Source organism: Cyclopterus lumpus, chromosome 5 (assembly GCF_009769545.1).
Source record: "Cyclopterus lumpus isolate fCycLum1 chromosome 5, fCycLum1.pri, whole genome shotgun sequence".
In the NCBI taxonomy this organism is placed as follows: Eukaryota; Metazoa; Chordata; class Actinopteri; order Perciformes; family Cyclopteridae; genus Cyclopterus; species Cyclopterus lumpus.
In genome coordinates, this window is record NC_046970.1 from 1665001 (window position 1) to 1691256 (window position 26256).

Sequence of the window (26256 nt, forward strand, 5' to 3'; positions counted from 1 at the left end):
GTTGGAGCCACAAAATCTTCAAGAAGTAGATCCATAGCTGACAAATCCTCTACTTTGGTCTAAAAAAAAACACAGAAATAATAACTTTCAGCAAAAAAAAAGAAAAAAGAATCTAATATAATAATTTGACATTTTAGGTGTAGATGTAGATATACACTTGTTTCCAAGGAGTTAGATAGGAGGTCACACTCCCTCTGTGAGATACTTATGAAGCTGGGAAACGGTTAGCTTAGCTTAGCATAAAGACTGGAAACAGTGGGTTGAACAAACAAGGTATAACTAATATAACAATATGTTAATCGGTGATCTTTAGAGGTGCTGGTAGGCAGATGTTTGTTACTTTTAGAGTCAGGAAAGCTGTTCCTCATTCCTGATGCTAAGCTAACCGGCTGCTAAGGTGCAGCTTCATTTAACGAGCGTGGAATCAATGTTCTTGTCAAACTGAGCACCTAAAAAAAAGCCACACGCCATCATCCCTCCTGTTTCTGTGGACATCTCATCATTTCATCTGCTGGAATTATTCATCTGTTCATCGCCCTGCAGATTTTGGGGGGCTGCAGGGTACCAGGAACAGATCCACGGCGTACCTGTGTAGGAGGAGCGGAGGGCGTGACGACAGGAGCCTGGACAGCAGGAGCTGAGGAAGACGTCATGAAGCCTCCAGACAGAATGTCTAGAGCGTCACCGGTACCCATGGTGGGCTGCAGGAGGGGGAGGGGGGGGGGGGAGTTCAGGTCACATGTGTGCATCATGTGTAGGAGCAAAGCCCCCTTAAGGGTGCCCTGAAACACCTTGAATCGGTCCCAGTCTCACCTCCGGTTTTGGAGCAGGCCGTTTTTGGAGTGTGTCCTCTTTGAACCTGTATTCTGGAGCAATGGAGTCCTCTCTCTCTCCTACGAACACACCTTTCTCCTTCTTGTGTTTGTCCTCCTGTGGAGAAAAAGGAAAAGACGATGAAGTAACAGAGCCAGGTGAGGAGCTGACACTCAACAAATGCAACTAAGACGCCGTGAACTCTGCGCACTCCTACCGAGACCATGTCCTCAGGTCTGAGTTTGGGGAGTTCAGGTTTTGGTTTGTCTTCTGGCAACGTGTCCACGAGAGCGCTGAGAGCATCCAGAGACATGGAGTCACCCTGGGGAGACAACGGGGAGCTGTTGTTCTCCGCTGATCTGTCACACATTGGTGGTGAATCTGTAAACATCTGTCAAGTTCTCTGTAGCTCACCTGACCCGTCTTCTGCACGTCCTTTCCTGCAGCAGCTTTCTCCGTTTTGACGTTCTTACCAGCAGGAGAAGCCAGACATGAGGCCAAAGAGGGCTCCACTCTCTACACCAGACAGAAAGGACACGCCACGTTGTATTCACGGCTTTAGGTGGAGCTCCCACACTATCTCTTGACTTCTCCTCTCAAAGTGTCCGACACCTTGGTTTATGAATACTAAATGCTAATGCCATCCTCAGCCTACAGCTGCACTTTGTGCCAAATTAGCCAATGGTAGAATGAATGAATATGAACATGAATATGCCGATAGCGTGACTGTAGTAGGAGTACAAAGCATAATCGTCCCAGAGAGGAGACGTGAGCTCTCACCGCGACGGTCGGGAAATCGAGTCCAGCCTCCAGAGAGAAATCATCTTTGCCCATCTTGGCTTTCTTATCAGCGGGAGGACACACAGCCACGAGAGGAGCTGCAGGGGCTTTCTACACCAACCAACAGAGAGCGCATTTAAGGAGACAACATGCATACAACTGTGTCCGTTGTTACCGGTAACAGGTCTACAGCGTACCTTTGCAGGAGGAGCCTGGACAGCAGGCGCTGCTGAAGGGGTCATGAAGCCTTCAGACAGAATGTCCAGAGCGTCACCGGTACCCATCGTGGGCTGCAGAAGAGAGGGGTAAATATATATATATATATATAGTGTATATCAATATCTCGTTTTACTGTATTTCTATTGCAGTGATACACAAGGGCCTTAAAGTGAATGTGTCTCACCTCAGGTTTTGGAGCAGGCAGTTTTTTGAGCTCCTCCTTATTGAACCTGTAATCTGGATGAATGGAGTCCTCCCTCTCCCCCACGAACACCCCCTTCTCCTTCTTGTGTTTGTCCTCCTGTGAAGGACAAGAGGAGGGAGTGAGACGTGTCCTGGATGCATTCAGGGACCGCGTCTCCACTGGAGAGGCCATCGAAGGCTGAGAGAACGAGGCAGCTCCTACCGAGACCATGTCCTCAGGTCTGAGTTTGGGGAGTTCAGGCTTTGGTTTGTCTTCTGGCAACGTGTCCACGAGAGCGCTGAGAGCATCCAGAGACATGGAGTCACCCTGGGGAGGCAACGGGACAGGAAGTCAAAATAACATACAAATCTCTCACATAAAGAAGGAGAGGACGAGGACAATGGGTGCAAAGGGTCTCGCCCACTTCAGCTCCTACCCCGTCGGTCTTGGGCTTGGTGTCCACTTTGGCGCCCACAGCAGACATCAGAGAGAAGTCACTCGAGACGTTCTCCATCTTGGCTTTCTTATCAGCTGGAGGACTCGCAGTCTGCAGCAGAGACACGGCGTCATTAGACGAGGACACTTCAAGCTCCTCCGGGCAGAGACGGCGACCTTTATTTGACTTTACCTTTACCTTTACAGGAGGCGGAGCAAAGCTAGCAGGGCCGGCTGATGAGGCACTGACGCTCTCAACGTGAGCCTTGTTCTATTTCATAAAGAACACATATTAAGTTAGCACAAAACTATGCCTTCAATTTCATGCAAGAACGTATATGTGTATATTTAAGTGTGGACTTTTGTGCAAAGAGGACATGGGGTGTAGAGGTGCTCCATGCTTGAGGACCCTGACCTCTGGCCTCTGGGGTGCAGCTGGAACGGTTGACGTCATGAACGCATCTGAAAGAGAATCCAGGGCCTCGCCGGAGCTCATTGGTTTCTGGGATGAAAAACAGAGCACACATCATCACCTGATAACAACACAATGTCAAGACAATTAAACACAAATATATATATATATATATATATATATATATATATATATATATATATATATATATATATATATATATATATATATATATATATATATTTAGGGAGAATTACTACATAACAGCCCCGTGATTCTCCACTAGAGGGCAGGCCTGGCCAAGTCTAAGGCAAACAAAAGTGCAAAATAATGCAAACCAGACTGTACACAACAATGAAGGAGCAGTGCAGACACACCCTTCACATTCCACGCAGACAAAAAAAAAAAATCTCAAATAAACTCCCCAAAAATACAATTTTGACACAAAAATAAACATGATAAACATCCAAACTGAAGACACTCTGCAGGAACGTGACGGGTCAAGAAGCCTCTGGCAACGAATGGGTAGATATCAAAAGGAGATGCATGTGTGTGTGTGTGTGTGTGTATGTGTGTGTGTGTGTGTGTGTGTGAGGGCGCGGCCGTGGCCGATGTGGTTCTGCGTGTTTGGGTTCGATCAGACAAGAACCAACGAGCTTGACTAGAGGAGGTGGGCTCTGCGCTCTCTGCTGAGACAACACCCAGCATGCAATGCAACATTCCCCACTCTAGAGGAACCAGTGGAACACGTCGGTGGAAACAGAGCTTCCTGAATGTGTGAGCAACGAATAATGATTCAGGGAGTTTAAAGAGAAAATGAGCACAATGCAGGAGGCTGTGACCACAATGAATGAAGTTCACTTACCGGGACGTCCTCGGGTTTAAAATCCGCAGGAACTGGAGGCTAAAAAAAAGAACAGATTCATTTTAGATTGGAATTAAATGCCGAAGTCATTTAAGGAGTTGACGTGTTCGGCCTTAAAGGTCCCGACATCCTCTCTGGCCGTACAGCTCATGTTATATTCTTTAAACAATATGTGTGCCGATGTGATTCTTTGACTTAATAAAATAATACAATTTAAAATAGAAATTGTATTTAAAACTTGAACTATCTGATCAAAAGAATGAGAATGAACTAAATTATGAAACAGGCTATTGATGCTTGACAGTGTTTACATTAAATGCGGAAGACATATTGTGTCATGTACCAAAAACATGTGAAATGTGACACTATTCATCTCTGCCCTGATACAATGCTCATGGTGTTTACAGCATTAAAACATGACAATTAAAAGGTTCTCCATTTCCTAAGCCATGCGACCGTGAGCTCCGTCAGGAACAAAACACACTCAAAGCTGAATTAGTGAAGAAGAGATTCGGAGAAGGGGTGAACTGACCATATCTTCAAACCTGAAGCCGGGAGGCAGCGTGCTGTCCCGTTCTCCGGTCCTGTGCCCCTTCTCAGAGGTGACGTTAAGCTGCGACACATGCGACACACACAGTTACTCCTGACGGCGGCGTGCTGCGGCTCAGTGTAAAAGCAGAACACACGTGCACGCTGCACCGTACCTCTTGGACCTCTGGCCCCGTGTACACGGGCTGTCGGGGTGCGACCACGTCAGCCGACGGCAGGCAGCTGGCGAGGGCGTCGAACGGGTCCACCTGCGCATGCAACACAACTCAGCACTCCGGAGCAAGCGACATGCTTTTCAAAAGCAAACTCAGACGGCGGCGGTCAGTATTTACCTCTTGGACTCCTTTAGCTGCAGCGGGGGGGACCTCCACCTGAACCTGGGACACAGATCCAGAGTCAGTACACCTTCGACAACACGGAGCAGGCACCGCACTGACGTTGTTTGTGCAGGTTGTGTCATTACTCTGGAAGCTTCACTACATTGATCGACGTGTGTCCCCCGGCACAAGGGTGCTTATTCAGTAAGGGCACAATGGCAATATCCAATGCAACATATCATCCATTAATATTCTGCAGACAGGAAACACACCACAAGGAAAGTCGGAGACAGCCGCCACCCGTAATGGTTTCACGATGGTCTACCTTGGTTTGTGTGGGTCTAGCCTCCGTCCTCCCATATCCAGCCCCGACCACGGGGTCAACTTTATGCACATCAGCTCTGACTGTTGTGGTGGCAGTGGCACTCTAAAATACAACGTTTTATTATAGGCCAAGTACATCAAGTCTAGTACAGTTACAGATCTGCTGCACAGGCACACAATCAGTGATACACCCAAAGAAGCTCCAGGAGGACAGAAGATCGATGCGATGACAGACATTAGTTTAGATCCAGAGCGAGAAGACAAACCGACAAACTGTAGGCCCCTCCTCTGAAAGTGGACGTACTTGTGTCTAATGTATGTTGCAAATACAATAGTATATTTTCCTTTAATACTTTCCCTGCCGGAAGTAGAAAAAGAAACTCCCAAAGCCAGAATCTGAGAGTTTTCTCAGGTAAAGAAAGTCAGAGAAAGACTCAAAAGAAGATGCTGCACAAAGAAAGCCTTGACCCGGACTCTTCGAGGGGAGTCGGCACAAAGAGTCGGAGACGCCTGGCGCGGTGGGGTCTACCTTGGCCGAGCCTCTGGGGGGCTCTTTGGGTTTGGTTGCCGCGACGCCGGCGGCTGCAGGAGGCGGAGCTGTGGCGGAGGCTTTGACTTGGGAGACGGCGGCAGTCTACAGACATGCAGCCAAATCATTACTCAACAACACCAGTAGACTCACAGCCCTTCTGAACCCCGCAGACATCTTGACAACAACGGAACGGTGTGTGTGAAAACAGAGCAGGAGATACACTGATCTGTGGTCAGATGTGCCGCTGCAGTCCAACTAGAGCAAGGAATACACGTTTTGAATGCGTCCACTGAAGACGGATCTGACCACCGATCAGTGTGATTGGTTACATTAGTCTGCTTGTTCATGGTTCACCCCCAGTGAAAGAAAGACGTATATTTTACAGTGCTGCTGACCTTTGTCCAAACTCTCTAAAGTGATTTTCTGCCTCCCGGGCCTTGAAATGAGCTTGAGCTTATTGGCCATGACAAGCAGAGGATGTGTGGTGCGTTCAGGAAGCCTTCATGCTGTATCTAAAAGAGTCAGCTGTGTGTAATCTAAAAACCTGGAATGAATCCAAAAGACAAATGGTGCCCCAATAATCAATATAATGGGTGTTATGGAAGAGATCATTGTTTAGAAAAGGCTGTCCTCGTATCACATGACAACCTGACAGCAACATGAAGTGTTGCCCGGATGGAAGAAAATCAATCAATCGGTCAAATGATCAGCAGTAATGTGAATTCACGTGGTTACCTTTGACATCTCGTTAGGACGGCCCCTCGGCCCGGCTGACGTCATGTCAACAAAGGTCGCCCCGGCTGACGACATGTCAACAACAGTAGCGCCCGCCGGCGGAGCGTTAGTCTACAAACCAAGGAGCATGTGTTAAAAGGCACGGAGGAGATATGCAGCTCCACGCTGGGGGGCGGAAGTGCGTTAATGTGAAGGGTCCGGGTGTTCGAGCCCGGAGAGACGGCGGCGCACAGACGGCGCGCGCCACGTGTTGCCAAGAGGAAAAGAAGATGAAGGCGGTGAAGAAGAGGAGCACGCGCACTCACAGCGTGGGAGGAAGCAGCGGTTCATGTTAAATCACACCAAACGGCCCAAAAGCCCCCCCCCCCCCATCCAGCGTCCGTCTACCTCCGGTTTGGCTTGTCCCGCCCTCCCAACCGAAGCGCTTCCTGCCGCTGCTGCGACGCCACCGTGTGCGACCGCGCTCGACGTCGCGGTGACCAGCCGAGGCTTTGCAGCCGCGCCGGATGCCGACGGCGCCTTCTGCAACGCACCAGGTGAGAAAACAGCTGATTATCTACCTCCGCTACAGCGCATTGACACACACACACACACACACACACACACACACGCACACACACACACACACACGCCCCTTTACTGTCCCCAACAGATGTGTAACGCCCTCTGTGGCTCTGGAGGGAGCAAAGGCCGTGACCCCGATGACCTCACCGGGACGAGGGCTTGTACACTCAGTGAATAACTCAAAGCACGTGTTGCCAACGAGGGGCTTTGTGTCTGCTAGTGGAGAAGGAAGCAAGGAAGCTTGTGGAGGATCGAGAGGTTCTGGAAGCTCAGCAACAAGGAACCTCGTGGAGGATCGAGAGGTTCTGGAAGCTCAGCAACAAGGAACCTCGTGGAGGATCGAGAGGTTCTGGAAGCTCAGCAACAAGGAACCTCGTGGAGGATCGAGAGGTTTTGGAAGCTCGTGGAGGATCGAGAGGTTCTGGAAGCTTGTGGAGGTTCGAGAGGTTCTGGAAGCTTGTGGAGGATCGAAAGGTTTTGGAAGCTTGTGGAGGTTCGAGAGGTTCTGGAAGCTCGTGGAGGATCGAGAGGTTCTGGAAGCTCGTGGAGGATCGAGAGGTTCTGGAAGCTTGTGGAGGATCGAGAGGTTCTGGAAGCTCGTGGAGGATCGAGAGGTTGTGGAGGATCGAGAGGTTCTGGAAGCTTGTGGAGGATCGAGAGGTTCTGGAAGCTCAGCTACAAGGAACCTTGTGGAGGATCGAGAGGTTCTGGAAGCTCAGCAACAAGGAACCTCGTGGAGGATCGAGAGGTTTTGGAAGCTTGTGGAGGATCGAGAGGTTCTGGAAGCTTGTGGAGGATCGAGAGGTTCTGGAAGCTCGTGGAGGATCGAGAGGTTCTGGAAGCTCGTGGAGGATCGAGAGGTTCTGGAAGCTTGTGGAGGTTCGAGAGGTGCTTGTGGAGGTTCGAGAGGTTCTGGAAGCTCAGCAACAAGGAAGCGCTCCGACACTTTGACTTTTAACTTCCTGTTGACGTCTTGTTGCGTAATCTCACATCTGCTGCTTGCGCCGAATGACATTTTTAAGTCTGTTTTATATAATGTATAGATTAGAATTGCTGGTGTATGATTTATGATTTTTCATGATAAATAACAAGTCAGTAAATGTATACCTACGTATTACTGTAACATTTGGTCGTGCACTGTTTACGTCAACTTCGTCGTACATATGAAAGAAGGATCCAAGTCACTTCCACAAAGTGAAGCGTACAGACGCTGGTATTGGGAGGTTTTTCCATACACAATACATATCAGAACAGTGGATCATGATACTATCCATCGAACTACTGCCGCTGTTAAATGAGCAACTTTGTTCCCATGAACCGAGAGGAATGAAAAGGGGCCACGGGGTCACGGGGTCACGGGGTCAGCTGCTAACGAGAGTCTCTTAAAGATAAAGCCTAATGACCGAGTAACACAAGCCTCGGCTATAATTAACTGGGTGAGTCGTCTCACAATATACTATTTTAAAGCCCCTTTCTGCACACACACACACTCTCAACGTTAAAATATCCCACCGAAGCCTTTCTCTACAAGCCGGGCACCAGAATAGAGGACGACAAAGCCCAGCTGTCCGTCAAACCACGATCTGTCCGTCACAATGTTGGACAGAACCCTCAAAGGAGTCCCACTTCCTGAGTTCCTGATGAACGTACAGGCAGAACATGTCCACTTCCTAAAGTCGTATTCAAAGGAGCTATGGTAGTATGTGAAAGGTACAACAACAACAACAACAACAACACTTTGATGTATTGTTTGAGAGGCGCATTAAAGGGTTCAAACTGTGAGGAACTCTGCTTGAAAGGAAGGAAAAGGCACGTTTTGTTAAACTCTGCTTAAAACTAGTAAAAACACGAAGCTGGGACAGGAAAGGAAGTCACAATGCTACACTTAGTCCGGATAACGAGCGGGGTCAAAGGTCAAAAACGGCGATCCACTGGCTGCACAAAGAAAGTGGACAAAGGCAGGCAGGGCGAGAGGAGGCGACAGGGCGTCAAAGAGGAGGAATGTCTGATACCTGGAACGCTGCAGGTTTCAGGCCGGAGACCTGAGCTGCCGGTTTGGGTGTGTCCCGGCTCGGCTGCGACTGGAGAGACAAACAGAGGAGAGACAAAGAGCAACGTTACGCATGTGTGTTAGCGACGCAACCAGAGAGCATCAACCAGCTAATGTAATATGAGGGGAGACTCTGTTTGTGCATCTTTAAAGAGGAACCGAGGACTCCATCCCGCTGCCCACCAACGCAGTCGGGGGCGGATTCAAGCGCTCCACTGGAGACTGAAGGGCTAAAGAAATGTAGGATTCACAATCAATTCACATCCGTCTTCGGGGACGGCCAATCACACGCTGAGACGCTGCATGTGCAGTATTTATTTTATCAATATAAAGATTATCAGGACAATATGTGATCCAAGTCCTGAAATAACACATTGTTAAAGTGTATTATATATTTTTACAAATAAAGCTTGTAATCATATTTGTTTATTAAAACTACTATTTAATAATAATAATAACTATTACTATTATAATAACAAGCAACTCTGCCATCTTGCTGGATAGAGCAACAACATGCAGACTTCACAGTGGCTGAAGTCTTAATGTTTAAAAACGTTTTTAATTACTGATCCTGGACCCAATTTGAGACGAGTGGAAACTGATTAATAATCCATATCCTGTGTCATATCCCAGTCACATTCACCCAACATAACACATTCACTGTGGTAACCTGTGGTGTGTTAATTAACATGAATAACTATATAAAACAAACCCAATTAATTCTGGGACCAGGATCTATATAGTAATAATAATAAAATGACATACGATGCACTTTTCTTATGTTACTCTCAAGTGAAAATGTATTTCTAAGTGTACAGAAGTACACCAAGAATGTACTCAGTAGTCTTGTAAAAGCAGCCGTGCACGTAGTCCAGTATGTCGTGCACCAGTCTCCAGGTGCAGCCCAGTATGCTTCAGGGACCCAGCCCAGTGCCTCCAGGTGGTGTGAATACACAGTCTCCACCCCCCAGTGCAGACTGCATGCAGGCAGTTTCCCATCCAACCCAATGCATTGTGCACTGGAGTAAAGCTGACCAAGCCAGTTCGTGAACATTACTCATGCGAATGGTCCGAGGTAAAACACCCCGTGATTCACTGTGCGTGTGTGTGTGTGTGTGTGTGCTCGCTTATTCTAACTGTATTATCTACAGTGTTCTTGAAAGCTGCCATAGGGTCCTGTGGAAAGAAAACCATGTCTAGTATTCATCATCATCAGGCGTCTGAGTTAACCCGTCGAGGCCAGCTGTGCGTCTCGTTTCTACGGCGACACCGACCTCCGTCCTGCCTCCTGCCAGCTCGGTGTCGCCGTAGAAACGAGACGCAGAGCACCCTGGACCGTCTGCAATGTGAGGCCCCTCCTCTTCAAAGAAGGGCCGCTCAGTCAGTGATCACATCCGTATCAGGGCCTGGTGTGTTTACTCTGCAGGCCAGCTCAAATGTGGCTCAAAAGAAACACAACATACAGGTGTTGTTACCTGAAGACCTTTTATAATGATGAATGTATGCAGGAGTGTGAAACCCAGTGGCATCATCATGCACATAAACAAATAAATACACCGCGTCCTTGTTCTCTCTTGACATACTGAGCTGACTTTTAGAAGAGTCAACATAATGTTGTTTAGAGAGAGAATAGGGAGGAAGTGGCACAAAGGAGGAAGTGAGGTCACAAGCAGCCAGCCCCCCCCCCCCTTCAGGGGAAGTCCTGTGGCTCCTGTTTCTGCAGGAAATGTTGATTGTTGCTTTGGTTACCCCACAAAAAAATGTGAACAACTGAAAAAAGGAGTTGAGCTGCATGCTGGGTAGTAATAATGCACGATGAGTCACATGAACAGAAATCCACCAGTGAAGATGTTTCCAGTACAGAATTATGAAACTAACTCACCTGAATGTAAGTATCAATACAATAAAGCTATAAAGAGTATTCTGGATGTTAGAAATCATCCTCTTCAGGTGGAAGTAGCCGGCAGCACCGACTCCCAAGTTATCATTATGAATGCATGAATATCAATGAGTATAAATTAGTTCTGACAGCTCGTGGAGGACTACGTGCACTGAGTGCACAGGAAGAGTGAGACCAGGGAGGCGGGTCGGTTGGTCCGAGACAACGGAAATGATTGGACGATACCAGGTGTGTGTTTTCTGTCAGAGAATTTGAATTTTTTTAAAACTACAACAACTCTTTTTACCCATCATTGTGTTCTATTGATTTGTAATTGATTTAATTTGAAGCAACAGTGCTTTCCTAATCACTTTGTTGCTGAGAGTTCGATGACATGATTGATACCACGCTCGTGTCTATACAGTAAATATGAAGCCACAAGCGATTAGCTTAGCATAAAGACTGGAATCGGGGGCTAATGTTGAGGCTAATAGCGTGGCTAATGTTGAGGCTAATAGCGGGGCTAACGTTGAGGCTAATAGCGGGGCTAACGTTGAGGCTAATAGCGGGGCTAATGTTGAGGCTAATAGCGGGGCTAATGTTGAGGCTAATAGCGGGGCTAATGTTGAGGCTAATAGCGGGGCTAATGTTGAGGCTAATAGCGGGGCTAATGTTGAGGCTAATAGCGGGGCTATCCTGGCTACGACACCATTTAAAGACACACTGAGTACTTTCATTTGGTTAACATGGATCGTGGTCTCGTGTCTGAACCAGGACGTCTCACCAGAATCCAACACGTCTCGTCTCAGTGACCAAACGGATGACATCATCACGCCGCTCCATACTTTCCCTCACAGGCGTGCACACGAAGGCCGACCCGAAGCTCTCAAACCATAACCCGAAATGTGGAACTGGCCACACGCTCTAAATGCATCTGTGGAAATTAAAAGGAAGTTGGCCAAGAGGACTCAGTGACTAACGTGTCTCCTAGTCGTATGAAAGCAGTCCACAGAGTTCAATATATATACACACACACATATACGTATATATATATATATATAGCTTTTTGCTCTGTGACCCCTCATACACACATTCAATAAGTGATGCTCACTCACTAGAGGAACACACTAATTAGCATCCACCACCATTAGCATCCACACCCATCAGTGAGGAGAGCTGTGCTTCAAGCTGAGCGTTGACTCCTCCCCCTTTGAGGCCGGACATGAAAGCCATTGCACAAGTCAGACTTACCAAAGACAGGTTAGGCAGCACACACGGTGAGCCGCCCAGATACTTTTCATCAGGCAAACAAAACAGGCTGCTCATCTTATTCATGATGGGAAACAATGCACTGTATACCTGAAAGGAGGCGTGTTTGTTTACGAGACAGTATTGGATTATGATTTATTATTTTTAAATGATCAAGAAAGCATTAACGCACGTTGTTAATAAATAGGCTGCAGGTTATTCACGAGCCAATATCACGCCATTGTGAGGGTGGTTAGTGAAGTATGTGTTTCTAAACGATGAGTTTCAGGTGCACGTCTCCAGGTGAACTCCCTGAAACTCACAAAACACTCAGCAAGCCTTCTGTCTGCAGCATTCCTCCTTATAACAGACAAGCAGCCAAATACAGCCTTACACCTCAGATTATTTGTTCTGGAGCTGAAGGAGTATCTATCCTGTAAAATATGAACTCCATATACTGACAACAGAAACAAAGAGCATCATTAGCTCATCACAAAAACCAAAGAACCCACAATGGGGAACCCACTCCTCACCCAGAGGAGTCTGTGATTTGGACTTTTGCACACAGGATTCATGCAGGACTTTTTCCCCCCAACACGTGGGGTGGACAAAATAACAGGAACACCGTACAATCCTGCAGCTGATGAGGCCGTTACGTTTTCAATGACAGTCGATTCAACACCGGCAGATCGTGTTTGTCAATATGTTACACGGCAAGATTGAGACGTTCGTATTATTCTGTCCAGCCCTGTGCACAGACAAAATAAAAGTGTGCAGATGGGAGACATTTCACACAGGTGCGCCCGGTCGAAGTGTTGTCGAAAGACTGTGAATCAGCGACGTCACAGACTTATTAAACACGATGAACACTGCGATACATCTGAATACGTTCAAACACTGACGCAGAGAGCTCGGTGTATATTCTCCATCGATGCCATGACGGGTCACCGGGTCAGAGGCTCCTAGAGAAACCATCGCGGCACGTTATATGGAAGGCACTCAGGCTGGAGCTTAAAGACATCACCTGTGGTGAGACACCTGACACACGCACACACACACACACACACACACGCAAATAGACAGGCTCACAGAGCTCCGTCGCCGGGAACAGGACACTGATATGAACGTCATGGTCGTTCTGGGAGAAATGTGGCGAGCGGGATCAAAATAGACCACCGGGGCTCTAGAGCGCGGGTGATGTTTTGCAGCCACTGCTCATTTCCAACTGGCATCCACTGAGTTTGAAACAGACGAGAACCGTCGATGTGCTCGAGGGTTTGCTGCGTCAGTCCTGTTTCAGAACTCCAGGCGACCCCTGGACCGACTCCCTCGACTCTCACTCTTGTTTCCGTCAAGAGGTGAAGAAACAAAAGTCATACGTCCAGGAGCCATTAAAGCAAACCCGGCTCGTGAGCCTGCAAAGAAAACCTGATGACTCATGCTGGGCCGCGCCCGGCAAACCACAGACGCGCTGGTGTGAAAAAACGGCTGCTCAGACTTTAGTGGCGATCGCCTCGGCTCAGAGGGGGAGACGTCCAGTCGGTGTTATCGGGGAAGGAATGTGGAGAAGACTTGCAAATGAACACCGTGACGCCGACAGAGCAGCGTGAGGATGGACACGAGTGCTGTGGGGAAGACTGAGAGAGCCGGCCGACAGCTGGCAGAACTCGAGTCACGACTCAAACGTAAAGCCTCACACTGCGGATGCTGGTTTATCAAACCGGGTGAACACATGTTCCTCAGAAGAATCGAGAAGAGAAGCACGAGCATCAACCTTCTATATTTGTCCATCATGTGCACTCTGACTTGCACTCTGACGTTGTTTGAAGCCACATTAAGAGTTGTTGTCGGACCCTGGTGTAATATTGAGTATCATCAAACATTAGTGCAGTATCCCTCGATACACACAGTTGATTATTTACCTTTCAATACTGCTCCCGGGGTCCATAACAGTACCAGAAACACTCACAGAGAGTAAAACAGCTGATAAGCCCCCGGAGGTCTGGTCACAACCACAGCCGTGAAAAGCAGTCGGCAGGTGTCCCTCAGACAGGAAGCCCTCCCACACACAGACATTCACTGAAGAGCGATCACGAACAGGGGAAACGCCGTCCGGATACATACCATAAGTCTGATTGTGAGTGTGTTTCCTACGCTGCCGTGTATACTACCGAGATGCTCTCTTGAGGCTGGCTCGCCTTAGATTCCACCGCTGTGGAAACACTGGAAGTCAAGCACACATGCACACACACACACACACACACATGTAAACACGCATGGAGACACGCCCAGCTGGTGAAAACCTCGCTGCTCCGCCTTCATGGAAGCAGCACAACAAGGCTGCAGAGCAGGCTCGGTCAGATTGGACAGTCGGACGCACAAAGACGCGCCCACCGCTCGCTGCCTGCCAGGGGGATAAATAAGTCTGCTTTAAAGCTTTTGGGCCGGCTGTGAGAGAAGGGGGTGCCGCAGTTCGATAACGGACACGAGGGTCGAGGGGGGGTGGGGGGTGTGGGGGGTGGGGCGGTTATCGTCGAGTTGAGGGGTGAAGCTGCGATGAGGCTGCGGCAGCAGTTTGTTGGCAGAGTCTGGGTGTGTCTGAGAGACTCACTGCTTAGGAATCTGAACTGCTGAGCCTCTGGAACAACAGAGAGACTGTGTGTGTGTGTGTGTGTGTGTGTGTGTGTGTGTGTGTGTGTGTGTGTGTGTGTGTGTGTGTGGGTGTGGGTGTGGGTGTGCAAAGACAAAGAGGAGAGGGGAGGGGGGATAACATCACGTGGAGTCCAAACCAAACCCAGTGGCAGCCAAAAAGAGAACAAAAATAGAGAGTGTAGATTTAAGAAAGGCCGAACTGGACGTTAAAGACGGCGTAAACGAGGCCGATAGAAGCTCCGCCATGTTGTCTCCGGCCTTCGCATGTTACGTAATAATGTTAGAATAACGTAACCTTTGCCCTCTGAGCACACACACACACCTTCAGCATTGATCAGTTGGTAGTTTGGCACTTCCTAAAGTTCACACAGAGAAAGCTCTCCTCAGAGCACGTGTCAAACGTGTTAAAAAGGGGGGAGGGCTTTGGAGAACAGCACCTCCCTGTGTCGAACAATGGTCAATGCACTTGGATGAAAATGAATGGAGGATTGTATGAACGACATCTGAAACTGCTGCCTTATATAAATATATATATATATATATATATATATATATATATATATATATATATATATATATATATATATATAAAATTAAATATATATATATATGTATAATATATATATATATATAATATTTATATATATAAAAGCTACAATATGTTTTTTATGAGCAAAATATAGATTTTAGCCACGATTAGTAAAACCGCACTCGGCTATAAAATTGATGCTTTTTAAAAAGGCAAATAGACAAAGTGCAAAATTCAATGTTCTTTGGTGTCATTTTGCTGTGTGTTTAGCAAAATATGAAATATTTAAATTACCCCAGAAATGCACTCCTGGGAGCATTTCTGACCATGAAGAGACTCAAACAACAGCCCGGGGCTATGATGGGATATGACCTTGAATACAGATACACAGAGCTCAGACATGTGTTTGGGTATTTCCTTCTCCAGAGGCCTTGTTGCTAAGTTACTCTAACTTTATTCTTTTTGTCTAAACATACCTTTCAAAGGGACAAGCAGGTGAATCTCCTCAGCCCGTTGCACAGCTCCGGCTCTGGCAGCAATATTTGTGTCCGTTTGGGGACCTCTAAACATAAATCTTGTCCAACAGCTTGGCCCTCTTGTGTCTTTGACTCTGTGAGTTGTACGCATGCTTCTACCGGATCCCCCGGTTACACGTATCTGATGAGCTGAAGCAGACCGGACCACACATCCAGAGGGATGGCCCGTCAGAACCTAATGAGGGGGTTTCTAATCTGAACTCAAAGTGGGAGGTGGTCTCATGGTTCTTAAACTAAGTCTGTGGGGAAGCACAGGACGGGTGTGTGAAGACGGGTAGAATTTAGATAGAGACAAAGGTCAGTGTGAACCAGAAGGTCTGAAAGATGAGTATCAAAGAGTGTGAATCCGGTCTTCCAGACAGAATCTGTGCACTCAATATGAACTTATTACAAGGAAGCTTTCAAATGCTGCAACAACAAAAGCACCCCAACAACCAGGAATAATGTGGACAGGATTAAACTAGTGATCACTAGTGGATCACTAGGCTAACTAGTGGATGTAGTAGTGGATCACTAGTATATCTAGTGGATCACTAGTCTAACTAGTGGATGTAGTAGTGGATCACTAGTATATCTAGTGGATCACTAGGCTAACTAGTGGATGTAGTAGTGGATCACTAGTATATCTAGTGGATCACTAGGCTAACTAGTGGATGTAGTAGTGGATCACTAGTATATCTAATGGATCACTAGTCTAACTAGTGGATCACTAGGCTAACTAGTGGATGTAGTAGTGGATCACTAGTCTAACTAGTGGATCACTCGTATATCTAGTGGATGACTAGTCTAACTAGTGGATCACTCGTATATCTAGTGGATCACTAGTCTAACTAGTGGGTCACTTGTCTAACTAGTGGATCACTAGTCTTTCTAGTGGGTCATTTGTCTAACTAGTGGATCACTCGTATATCTAGTGGATCACTAGTCTAACTGGTGGGTCACTTGTCTATCTAGTGGATCACTAGTCTAACTAGTGGGTCACTTGTCTAACTAGTGGATCACTAGTCTTTCTAGTGGGTCACTTGTCTAACTAGTGGATCACTAGTCTAACTAGTGGATCACTCGTATATCTAGTGGATCACTAGTCTAACTGGTGGGTCACTTGTCTAACTAGTGGATCACTAGTCTAACTAGTGGGTCACTTGTCTAACTAGTGGATCACTAGTATTTCTAGTGGGTCACTTGTCTAACTAGTGGGTCACTTGTCTAACTAGTGGATCACTAGTATTTCTAGTGGGTCACTTGTCTAACTAGTGGATCACTAGTCTTTCTAGTGGGTCACTTGTCTAACTAGTGGATCACTCGTGTATCTAGTGGATCACTAGTCTATCTAGTGGGTCACTAGTCCATCTAGTGGATCACTAGTCTTTCTAGTGGGTCACTTGTCTAACTAGTGGATCACTAGTCTAACTAGTGGGTCACTTGTCTAACTAGTGGATCACTAGTATTTCTAGTGGGTCACTTGTCTAACTAGTGGATCACTAGTCTTTCTAGTGGGTCACTTGTCTAACTAGTGGATCACTAGTCTAACTAGTGGATCACTCGTGTATTTAGTGGATCACTAGTCTATCTAGTGGGTCACTTGTCTAACTAGTGGGTCACTTGTCTAACTAGTGGGTCACTTGTCTAACTAGTGGGTCACTAGTCTTTCTAATGGGTCACTAGTCTATTTAGTGGATCACTAGTCTAACTAGTGGATCTAGTAGTGGATCACTAGTCTTTCTAATGGGTCACTAGTCTAACTAGTGGGTCACTTGTCTAACTAGTGGGTCACTTGTCTAACTAGTGGGTCACTAGTCTTTCTAATGGGTCACTAGTCTATTTAGTGGATCACTAGTCTAACTAGTGGATCTAGTAGTGGATCACTAGTCTTTCTAATGGGTCACTAGTCTATCTAGTGGATCACTAGTCTATCTAGTGGGTCACTTGTATATCTAGTGGATCACTAGTCTAACTAGTGGATCACTCATATATCTAGTGGATCACTAGTCTAACTAGTGGATCACTCGTATATCTAGTGGATCACTAGTCTAACTAGTGGATCACTCGTATATCTAGTGGATCACTAGTCTATCTAGTGGGTCACTTGTCTATCTAGTGGGTCACTTGTATATCTAGTGGATCACTAGTCTAACTAGTGGATCACTAGTCTAACTAGTGGATCACTCGTATATCTAGTGGATCACTAGTCTAACTAGTGGATCACTAGTCTAACTAGTGGGTCACTTGTCTAACTAGTGGATCACTAGTATTTCTAGTGGGTCACTTGTCTAACTAGTGGATCACTAGTCTTTCTAGTGGGTCACTTGTCTAACTAGTGGATCACTCGTGTATCTAGTGGATCACTAGTCTATCTAGTGGGTCACTAGTCTATCTAGTGGGTCACTTGTCTAACTAGTGGGTCACTTGTCTAACTAGTGGATCACTAGTCTTTCTAATGGGTCACTAGTCTAACTAGTGGGTCACTAGTCTAACTAGTGGATCTAGTAGTGGATCACTAGTCTTTCTAATGGATCACTAGTCTTTCTAATGGGTCACTAGTCTAACTAGTGGGTCACTAGTCTAACTAGTGGATCTAGTAGTGGATCACTAGTCTTTCTAGTGGATCACTAGTCTATCTAGTGGATCACTAGTCTAACTAGTGGCTCCACAAGTGGACGCTGTGTACGCTTCATTAAGACAGATATTCTAGGAACAGCTCAATTGGATCAATAACTTCTACTCTCGCTCCCTTTTGCCTCCAGGATACCAGTCAATGCTGTCCTGTTACACTCCGATGTGTCAATCAATAGATGAAAGAGCGAGGCTCTGACCTCACCTGACCTCTATGTGTGGGAGTTAACATCAGATCTCCAACCCAACGCATTTCTTGAGGCCCAAGACTTCTGTGAGAGGAGATTTAAATGGACAAATGTACCGAACACCGATGTGTGCACACACACACACACACACACACACACACACACCAAAGAAGTGCTACAGCACACACATTCTTTGCATCGCTGTTGGCCGTCAGAGAGTTAATAACAGCGTTACTGTCCAATGTTTTTCTCTTATTGAGCGAGCGGACATATTGCATGTAGATCAGCTTGTTGAGACTTGAATATCTTTATTGATCTTTGTTAGGTGACGTTATTTGTAGTGCATTGTAAAAAAAGGTGCAGGCTGTTGACTAATGGTGCGTTCAAACACAGATTAGATGATCGGAAATCAGAGATATGAGAGTCGGTGAACAGCTCTGACTGTAAATCACCAAATCCATGGAACCACATCATGAACACCAACAAGCATAACGTCTCTTTATGAGCCCCGAGGTGAGCTGGACACCTGTCCAGGTGAACCCCGACACGAGGAACACGACCAGGTCCTTCCACTACTCGTCTACTTGGATGTCTGACATCTATAAATATAAATATATATCATCAACACGTTGTTGACACTTGATAATCACAAGCGTGTCATCATCGAGATACCAAGAATATCAATCAATAGATCACGTTACAATTTCCAGTAATCTTTAGGCAGCTGGAACATCCAACATGGCCGACGTAAACAGAGAGCAGAACAGATCAGGAGGAGTTGGGTGCTGAACAACAACAACAACAACGTGTCCCTGGAGCCCAGGAGATTTACTTTTATATAACCGATAAAAGCACTCAGCTGAAGCCCAACTGAGGGGAAGAGAGACATCCGATCACACACACACACACACACACACACACACACACACACACACACACACACACACACACACACACACACACACACACACACACACACACACACACACACACACACACACACACACACACACACACACACACACACACACACACACACAGAGACACACACACACACACACAGAGACAGACACACACACACACACACACACACACACACACACACACACACACACACACACACACGCGCGCAGCCAGAGAGCTTGTTACAGCGTGATGAAGCATCTCCTTCCTGCCTTCAGTCCATGTAACACTTTACGTCGGTTGTTCTCGTGCACGTTCAGAAGCTGTTGCACGTGTGCGGCTCCAGTTAGCACACAGCGTGATAGCATACGGTTGTTTGTGACATTTGAACTTTAGTACGCGGACACCTCGTGAAGTGATGTCACTCACGGGGGTCCGAGGGGTTCACTTCAGGGTACAGCCTCAAGTCTTGATTTGTCTTTTCCCGACAGAAGAGAAGTAAACAATAAGTCAGCGCTATCAAGTCGAGAACACTATTTTATTCTTTATTGCCAGTTTATTGGCAGTAATATTACCTAACAGAAGGCCACAGTTTAAATGTGTTCCACCTAAACCAGCTGCAACAAACACGGCCGCTTCCACCTGAAGGAAAACATCATAATAAACCAGTAACATGAATAATATAGAATTAATATAGAATAATTCATGAGCCACCTCTCATAGGTTCATCACTACGAGTGACACCACTCACAGCTATTATAGCTGCTTTAAGTAAATGATGTGCAATGTTTTATTCATAACACTATTGTTACACTGTGGTATTGTTTTTACTCATGTGGAGGACATTTAGAAACTTACTACAAATACTGCTTATTCCACAAATATGAATAAGATTGTTGACAGTAACTTTGAATAAGGCTGTTAAACGTTATGTTAATTAGGCCACGGAGTGTTAAAGTGTTAAAGCGACTGCTTGCTCCAGAACCTCCTGCTCAGAGTATAAATGTGTGTTCCTGTTGGTCATTTCCCGTCAGTCTGAGTTGCGGGGGAGGATTCACTGACCCAAACACACCAAAGAGACATATTTGAACCTTTAACAGATCAAACCAGCAGAGCCCCCAGAACAAGGTCCTGGCACCGGGACGCAGACCTGCTACATGTCACCGATAACGTTCCAGGATAAGACGAAGCTACACAAAGGGAGGAGCCGGGTGCAGATTGTCACAGTAGAAAGCTATTTAGGGCGAGACCAACCAACTCATAACTGTGCTGAGAAAAACACCAAATGTAATGATTTAGTAAACAACCTTCACTAAACAGGAGTTAGTGAACCCTGGGGATGGTACTCGTAGCAACAGGTACAAACAGGGCTGGCCTTGTCCGAGTCCGAGTTAATATCTGACTCCGGCAAAACTCACACACTGGCTCTGAAATCACACGGGCTGACCGAGAGCCTCACATTCCAGCTGAGAGAGAGGGAGTGAGAGGAAGAGAGAGGGAGAGAGAGAGAGAGGGAGAGAGAGAGAGAGAGAGGGAGGGAGAGGGAGAGAGAGAGAGAGAGAGGGAGTGAGAGGAAGAGAGAGGGAGGGAGAGAGAGAGAGAGAGAGGGAGAGGGAGAGAGGGAGAGGGAGAGAGAGAGAGAGAGAGGGAGTGAGAGGAAGAGAGAGGGAGGGAGGGAGGTCTGACTTGGATCTGAGCCAGGCAGTCTTCCTCCCTGTGAGTTTCCCCTAGAAGTCTTCTGTTAAACACGCAGCACAAACTGGACGAACACAACTACCAGCACAGAGGTATTAATACGTGTCGCTTTGAAGGCTGACATTGACAAAACAACACACACGTGGATACCAAGCTGACACACACACACACACACACACACACACACACACACACACATCTGCACACACACACACACACACACACACACACACACACACACACACATCTGCACACACCTGCTGCTCCACGGACACGTCCTGCAGGGCCGGGCCGTCCCGGGGCCCTCGGATCCAGCTCAATATCTGGCCCATGTCGGCTGAGAGTCTGAGTGTCTAGTGTTTGTCTACGAGCCTCTGCCTTCACTGTCGGCTTGCAGCATGTTTCCAGCTCACGGGGAACGAGAGAGAGAGAGAGAGAGAGAGGGCGGAGGGGCGTGGCCAGAGAGCAGAGGGGGGGGGGGGTTAAAGTCCCAAGAGAGGCCAGGCTGTAACTCTCTGGGCTATAAAGGGAAGCAAGCTGACCGTGGACTGACACCCAGCTGATGAGGGGCCACAACGGAGCTGCTTCTCAGGGGAACAGATACTGCTCTCTCACACACACTCACACACACACACACACACGCACACACACACACACACACGCCTGGACAGGTGTGTACAACTATGTTCTGCAGTGTACTGAGACAATATCCAAGCCACTTATTGACAAGCACACACCCAGATCTGTGATATACTGGCCTTGAGCACGCACACACACACACACACACGCAAACACACACACACACACACACACACAAGTGTAGAGACACACGATTGCTTGTGTTCGTATTTCTTTTGAACACGCAGTATTAAAAGACAGCTTGCACAACCAACCTGGCGGACTAATTGCTTATGAGAATAAAAGGGGGAGGGGCCAGACGTTAGTTTTGTAAGACCTGTGACAGCTGAGATCACCGCGATCGAGCAATCGCCAATGAGCCAATAAAAAGACCGTTGAAGGATTTCATCACGATTCTGTGCGTTAAAACAAAGGCAAAAATGGATTTGGGAAACCATAATGTAGGGAGTGTTGCTGCAGAACTCGTGACTAATAGATTGACTCAAGCTTAAGGCTTGGGTGTTGGCTTTCTGAACCTCTACCTCCCATTCTAAGAGAGATGCTTGACTTTGAACTGTGTTTGAAAAGCATGCAGCAGAGGAAGGACAGCTTACGACCTCCTTTCATAACAACACACTGTGTCACAATCCACTACAGTGTGTCCATGTTATCGTCAGAGGAGGCGATGCGAGTGCAAAGTGCCGCTCAGCCTGCGAGGCCTCTCCTCACCTGTATGGGTTGGGGTGTGCAGACAATGCAGCCTCCGAGTGACTCACAGCCATGGAATCAGTCCTTTGGCTCACAAGCGCTCAAGTGGCACACCTCAACAAAATATGTAAATAATGTACTGTCCTATTAGTGGGTATAAACTGGCCAGACATGAAACTCCTGTTTGTGCAGCACACAGTTTAAATGGCCACTAAAACTGCATGACCAGCTGGAGTTGTGAGATCTGCCTTATCTATAAGTGCCACATTGAAGGGTTTATGCAATTTACTGGCACTGCGACATGTAGAATTATTGCAGGAGCAACAATATACTGAAACTGAGTTCCTTATGAATCCAGAACTCGAGAACCTTCAGTCTGTTGTTCTCCAGTATTAAAGTTAGCCGTCTTTACATTCACGGGTGCAACATGTAGGCATGACGTCGTGGTGCCCATGTGACTCAAAACCCTCTGCCTTCATTCCTTCTGATCAGCCAGTTGGAATGAAGGCAGACCAGTATCCGTATGAATAATACTAAATAAAAGTAAACTAAAGCACACTCCTGCAGTACGTACATGTTGCAATGGACTTGCACATGTGTGTGTACACACGCACACACACAGAGATACACAATCAGACACACCTTTGCACGCCTTTGTGAAATGGAAAATGACCCCGCCTGTAAATCTAGCTGCACCACGGGAACCAGAAAGGTATGTCTGGTGTTGCAACGAGCGTTACGTGAGTGGTGCGATTCAGCCGAGAGACACTTTGACCTCTTAACCGCTTTAGAACCGGAGCGCACAAAGAGAGAGAATAGAGTTAGTTAAATGTGGGTGAAAATGAAGGAGGACATGGCCGGGTGTCATGAACATGTATGTAACTGGTGTCCTCGGCTAGATCTTCTGTACATGTAGAGCCACGTCCTACTGCATCTCCACCACAGCAGTTCAGATGTCCACAAGCTCCGCCCACCACCACCCAAAACACAGGGCGTCTGTGTTATAGCCATAACACGTAACTTTGACTAGAATTGTAAAATAAAGACATCAGAAAATAAACATCACAGGTCAGGCGCTTTCTAAAAAGATGAAGACGGATTCCCCGTGAAGAGGAAAGTGTTTAGTGAAGATAAAGGTAGCTCAGGAAGGTGTGCTGCACCTCCTCATCCTGGTGTGACTTCCCTCAGCAGAGGGAGACAAACACAGGAGGCCCCCTTCCCCTGAACATGAATACTTCAGAACAATATGCACGTTTCTACTGTAACGCAAATATGCCACAAAAACCTCATGAAGGACAAAAGAAATCAGAGTGTGTTTTGTAGACATTATCAAACATATCCAACCTATTTAAAACATAAATTAACACTCGAAGCGAGAAATGAATCAGAATGGGATCCATCCCATATTTAAAGTCAATCTTTCTGGTAAACATCTGAGGCTGCAGGAGGGGGGGGGGGGGGGGGGGGGGGGCAGTACCTTGACATAGGAGGACCCTGACGTGGGATGGTCGGAGTAAAACCTGCTACTATGATGGACTTCAGGTAGGGTAGCAGCTGCTCCTCCTTGCTACACACACAACACACACAATACAACACACACAACACACACACACACCACATAACACACATGCACCAAAGTGTTACAAACTGAAAGTCATGCAGGAAGCAGTGATTTCAACCTATTGTGTTGCTGCTTTAATGAATATAAAACATGTTTTATGCACAAGTCTTAACATAGCCTAGTTGTTACATGTTGGTATTTGTGTAAGCAATGCCAACTGTGTGTCAATCAAATGAGACATTTTATTCTTACAAAACGGTAACATAATAGTGTTGGAATGAGTTGCAACAAACACACACAACACACACACAACACACACAACACACAACACACACACTCTGCTGTACAAACGCGGTGCGTGTGACAGAATGTGGGCCAAGCTCAGGTCCACGCAGTAATTCACTTCACTTCAAAAGGTTCTCTAAGAGCTGCTTTACGCAATAAAAGAAGCGCATGCGCCGTCTCTGCTGGTGCCAACGTGCAGTTAAAGAGTTGGGAAAAGAGAGAGAGAGAGCGAGGGAGAGGGAGAGAGAGAGAGAGAGAGAGGGAGAGAGAGAGAGAGAGAGAGAGAGAAGGGTGAAAAGTTACAAATGTACTCACCCGACTCATCCAATACGCAGCGTACGCCATGATGGAGGAGCCCGGGGCTGAAATAAAGGTTCTCACCGCGAGACCTGGTCTCTCGTGCCTCTCCAAACAGAGCCACGCCCCACCCACTTCTCATAATGACCTCACGTATCTGTCTGTAGCCCTCTCTCTATCTCTCTCCCTCTCTATCTCTCTTCCTCTCTCCCTCTCTATCTCTCTCCCTCTCTATCTATCTATCTCTCTCCCTCTCTATCTATCTATCTCTCTCCCTCTCTATCTATCTCTCTCTCTCCCTCTCTTCCTCTCTCCCTCTCTATCTCTCTCCCTCTCTATCTCTCTCTCTCTCTCCCTCTCTTCCTCTCTCCCTCTCTCTCTCTTCCTCTCTCCCTCTCTATCTCTCTCCCTCTCTATCTATCTCCCTCTCTATCTCTCTCCCTCTCTATCTATCTCTCTCCCTCTCTATCTCTCTCCCTCTCTATCTCTCTATCTCTCTATCTCTCACACATGAACACGCATTGTTTTTTGTTTTTCATGCGGGACATCTGGCTTTTCCGCATCACCAAAGAATAATCCAGCAGCTGGTCCGTTCATATACGTGTAACCCCCCGACACGCGCACGCGCACACGCACACAGGAGAACCACACGAACATGGCTTGTGTGTTGACCCACGATGTTGACTTATAGACACCGCACAGATCAAAGACGCACACACTTCATATGCGTTATGGAAACTGTAACGCTGCGCCCCATGTGTGTGTGTGGGCGTTGAGGAGATCATTCCCACCTGTAAACCCCGTGTGTGGCCGTGTGCGTGGGCCATGCCCGTGAACGTACCTCGTCCGCCTCCTTCGGGTGCTTGTGGTGCCCGTGGCCTCGTCTCTTGTGCGGCATCTTTACGCGTGGACTCACGGTCAGGGTTCCTCGGTGCTCTGCTTGAGAACCGGATCGAGTCTACGAGAGTCTGATCTGCCCCCTTGCAGCTAAAGAAGTTGCCCCTCCCGTTGAGAGAAAAAAAACTTTCTCTGATTGATCAAAGTATGCATACGTACATGTTTTTGGCAATGCGTGCGCGTGTTCGTGTGTGTGGCATATTAAAGATGCAGTTGCTGCAAGTCAGGTCTTGTTCAATGAAAGCTTCTTTGATGTTCAGCTACATACTGATACAGAGTTGGGACCCACGTGACCATAAGAGAGGGGAAACAAGGGTGTGTGCGCGAGGCCCATAATAACTGTTTACAGCGTGACGTCGTGCATGTGAAGAGATACACGCGTGTCAAATCAACATGCAACAGGGTAACAGACACACTGGATGTGTGTGTTTCACATGACGGGGCACGCCCCGCAGACCACCAGGGAAAAGTTGACTCACCGCCTTTACCCGGCGCTCTGCTGCCCTCTGGTGGGGAGCAGCGGGACTGTCTCGAGACTCCACGCAGCCTCGCGACTGAACTGCGTGGCAGAGCACAGCCAATCATCTGCCAGACAGCAGCCACAGTTTATATGATTCATCTAAATGTGAAAGTAACTAGTTACTTAAGTTATCATGTATATATGTATATATATACATATATACACGTATATATACTGTATATATATATACAGCTCACTTCCTGAGGGATCGGCGCACTTCCTGTGTGATCGGCTCACTTCCTGTGTGATCGGCTCACTTCCTGTGTGATCGGCTCACTTCCTGTCTGATCGGCTCACTTCCTGAGGGATCGGCGCACTTCCTGTGCGTCATCGGCTCACTTCCTGTGT

At 47.1% G+C, this 26256-nt stretch overlaps 1 protein-coding gene across 42 annotated transcripts in view; it reads right to left on the reverse strand.

The window, feature by feature from the left end:
* Positions 1–25700, reverse strand: part of cast (calpastatin) — a 31742-nt gene extending 6042 nt beyond the window's left edge. Inside the window, exons 1-23 of one of the 42 annotated variants that reach the window (XM_034532580.1) lie at positions 25333–25692; positions 23826–23915; positions 8742–8810; positions 6553–6687; positions 6166–6276; positions 5428–5532; positions 4900–5001; positions 4590–4634; positions 4413–4505; positions 4241–4321; positions 3709–3747; positions 2847–2933; positions 2625–2702; positions 2433–2543; positions 2219–2323; positions 1997–2113; positions 1791–1883; positions 1594–1704; positions 1228–1329; positions 1031–1135; positions 814–930; positions 588–701; positions 1–59 (exon numbers count right to left, since the gene is read on the reverse strand). The exon at positions 1–59 is cut by the window's left edge and continues 55 nt beyond it. In XM_034532580.1, the coding sequence (XP_034388471.1) occupies positions 1–59; positions 588–701; positions 814–930; positions 1031–1135; positions 1228–1329; positions 1594–1704; positions 1791–1883; positions 1997–2113; positions 2219–2323; positions 2433–2543; positions 2625–2702; positions 2847–2933; positions 3709–3747; positions 4241–4321; positions 4413–4505; positions 4590–4634; positions 4900–5001; positions 5428–5532; positions 6166–6276; positions 6553–6687; positions 8742–8810; positions 23826–23915; positions 25333–25389 (2126 nt within the window). In that variant the 5' untranslated portion in view covers positions 25390–25692. Of the gene's footprint in view, positions 60–587; positions 702–813; positions 931–1030; positions 1136–1227; positions 1330–1593; positions 1705–1790; positions 1884–1996; positions 2114–2218; positions 2324–2432; positions 2544–2624; positions 2703–2846; positions 2934–3708; positions 3748–4240; positions 4322–4412; positions 4506–4589; positions 4635–4899; positions 5002–5427; positions 5533–6165; positions 6277–6552; positions 6688–8741; positions 8811–11442; positions 11544–13828; positions 14006–14030; positions 14173–21279; positions 21439–23825; positions 23916–24509; positions 24730–25332 lie in introns of those variants that run through there. The other 41 variants (XM_034532581.1, XM_034532582.1, XM_034532583.1 and 38 more) reach the window with 41 other exon arrangements.
* Positions 25701–26256: the final 556 nt, after the last annotated feature.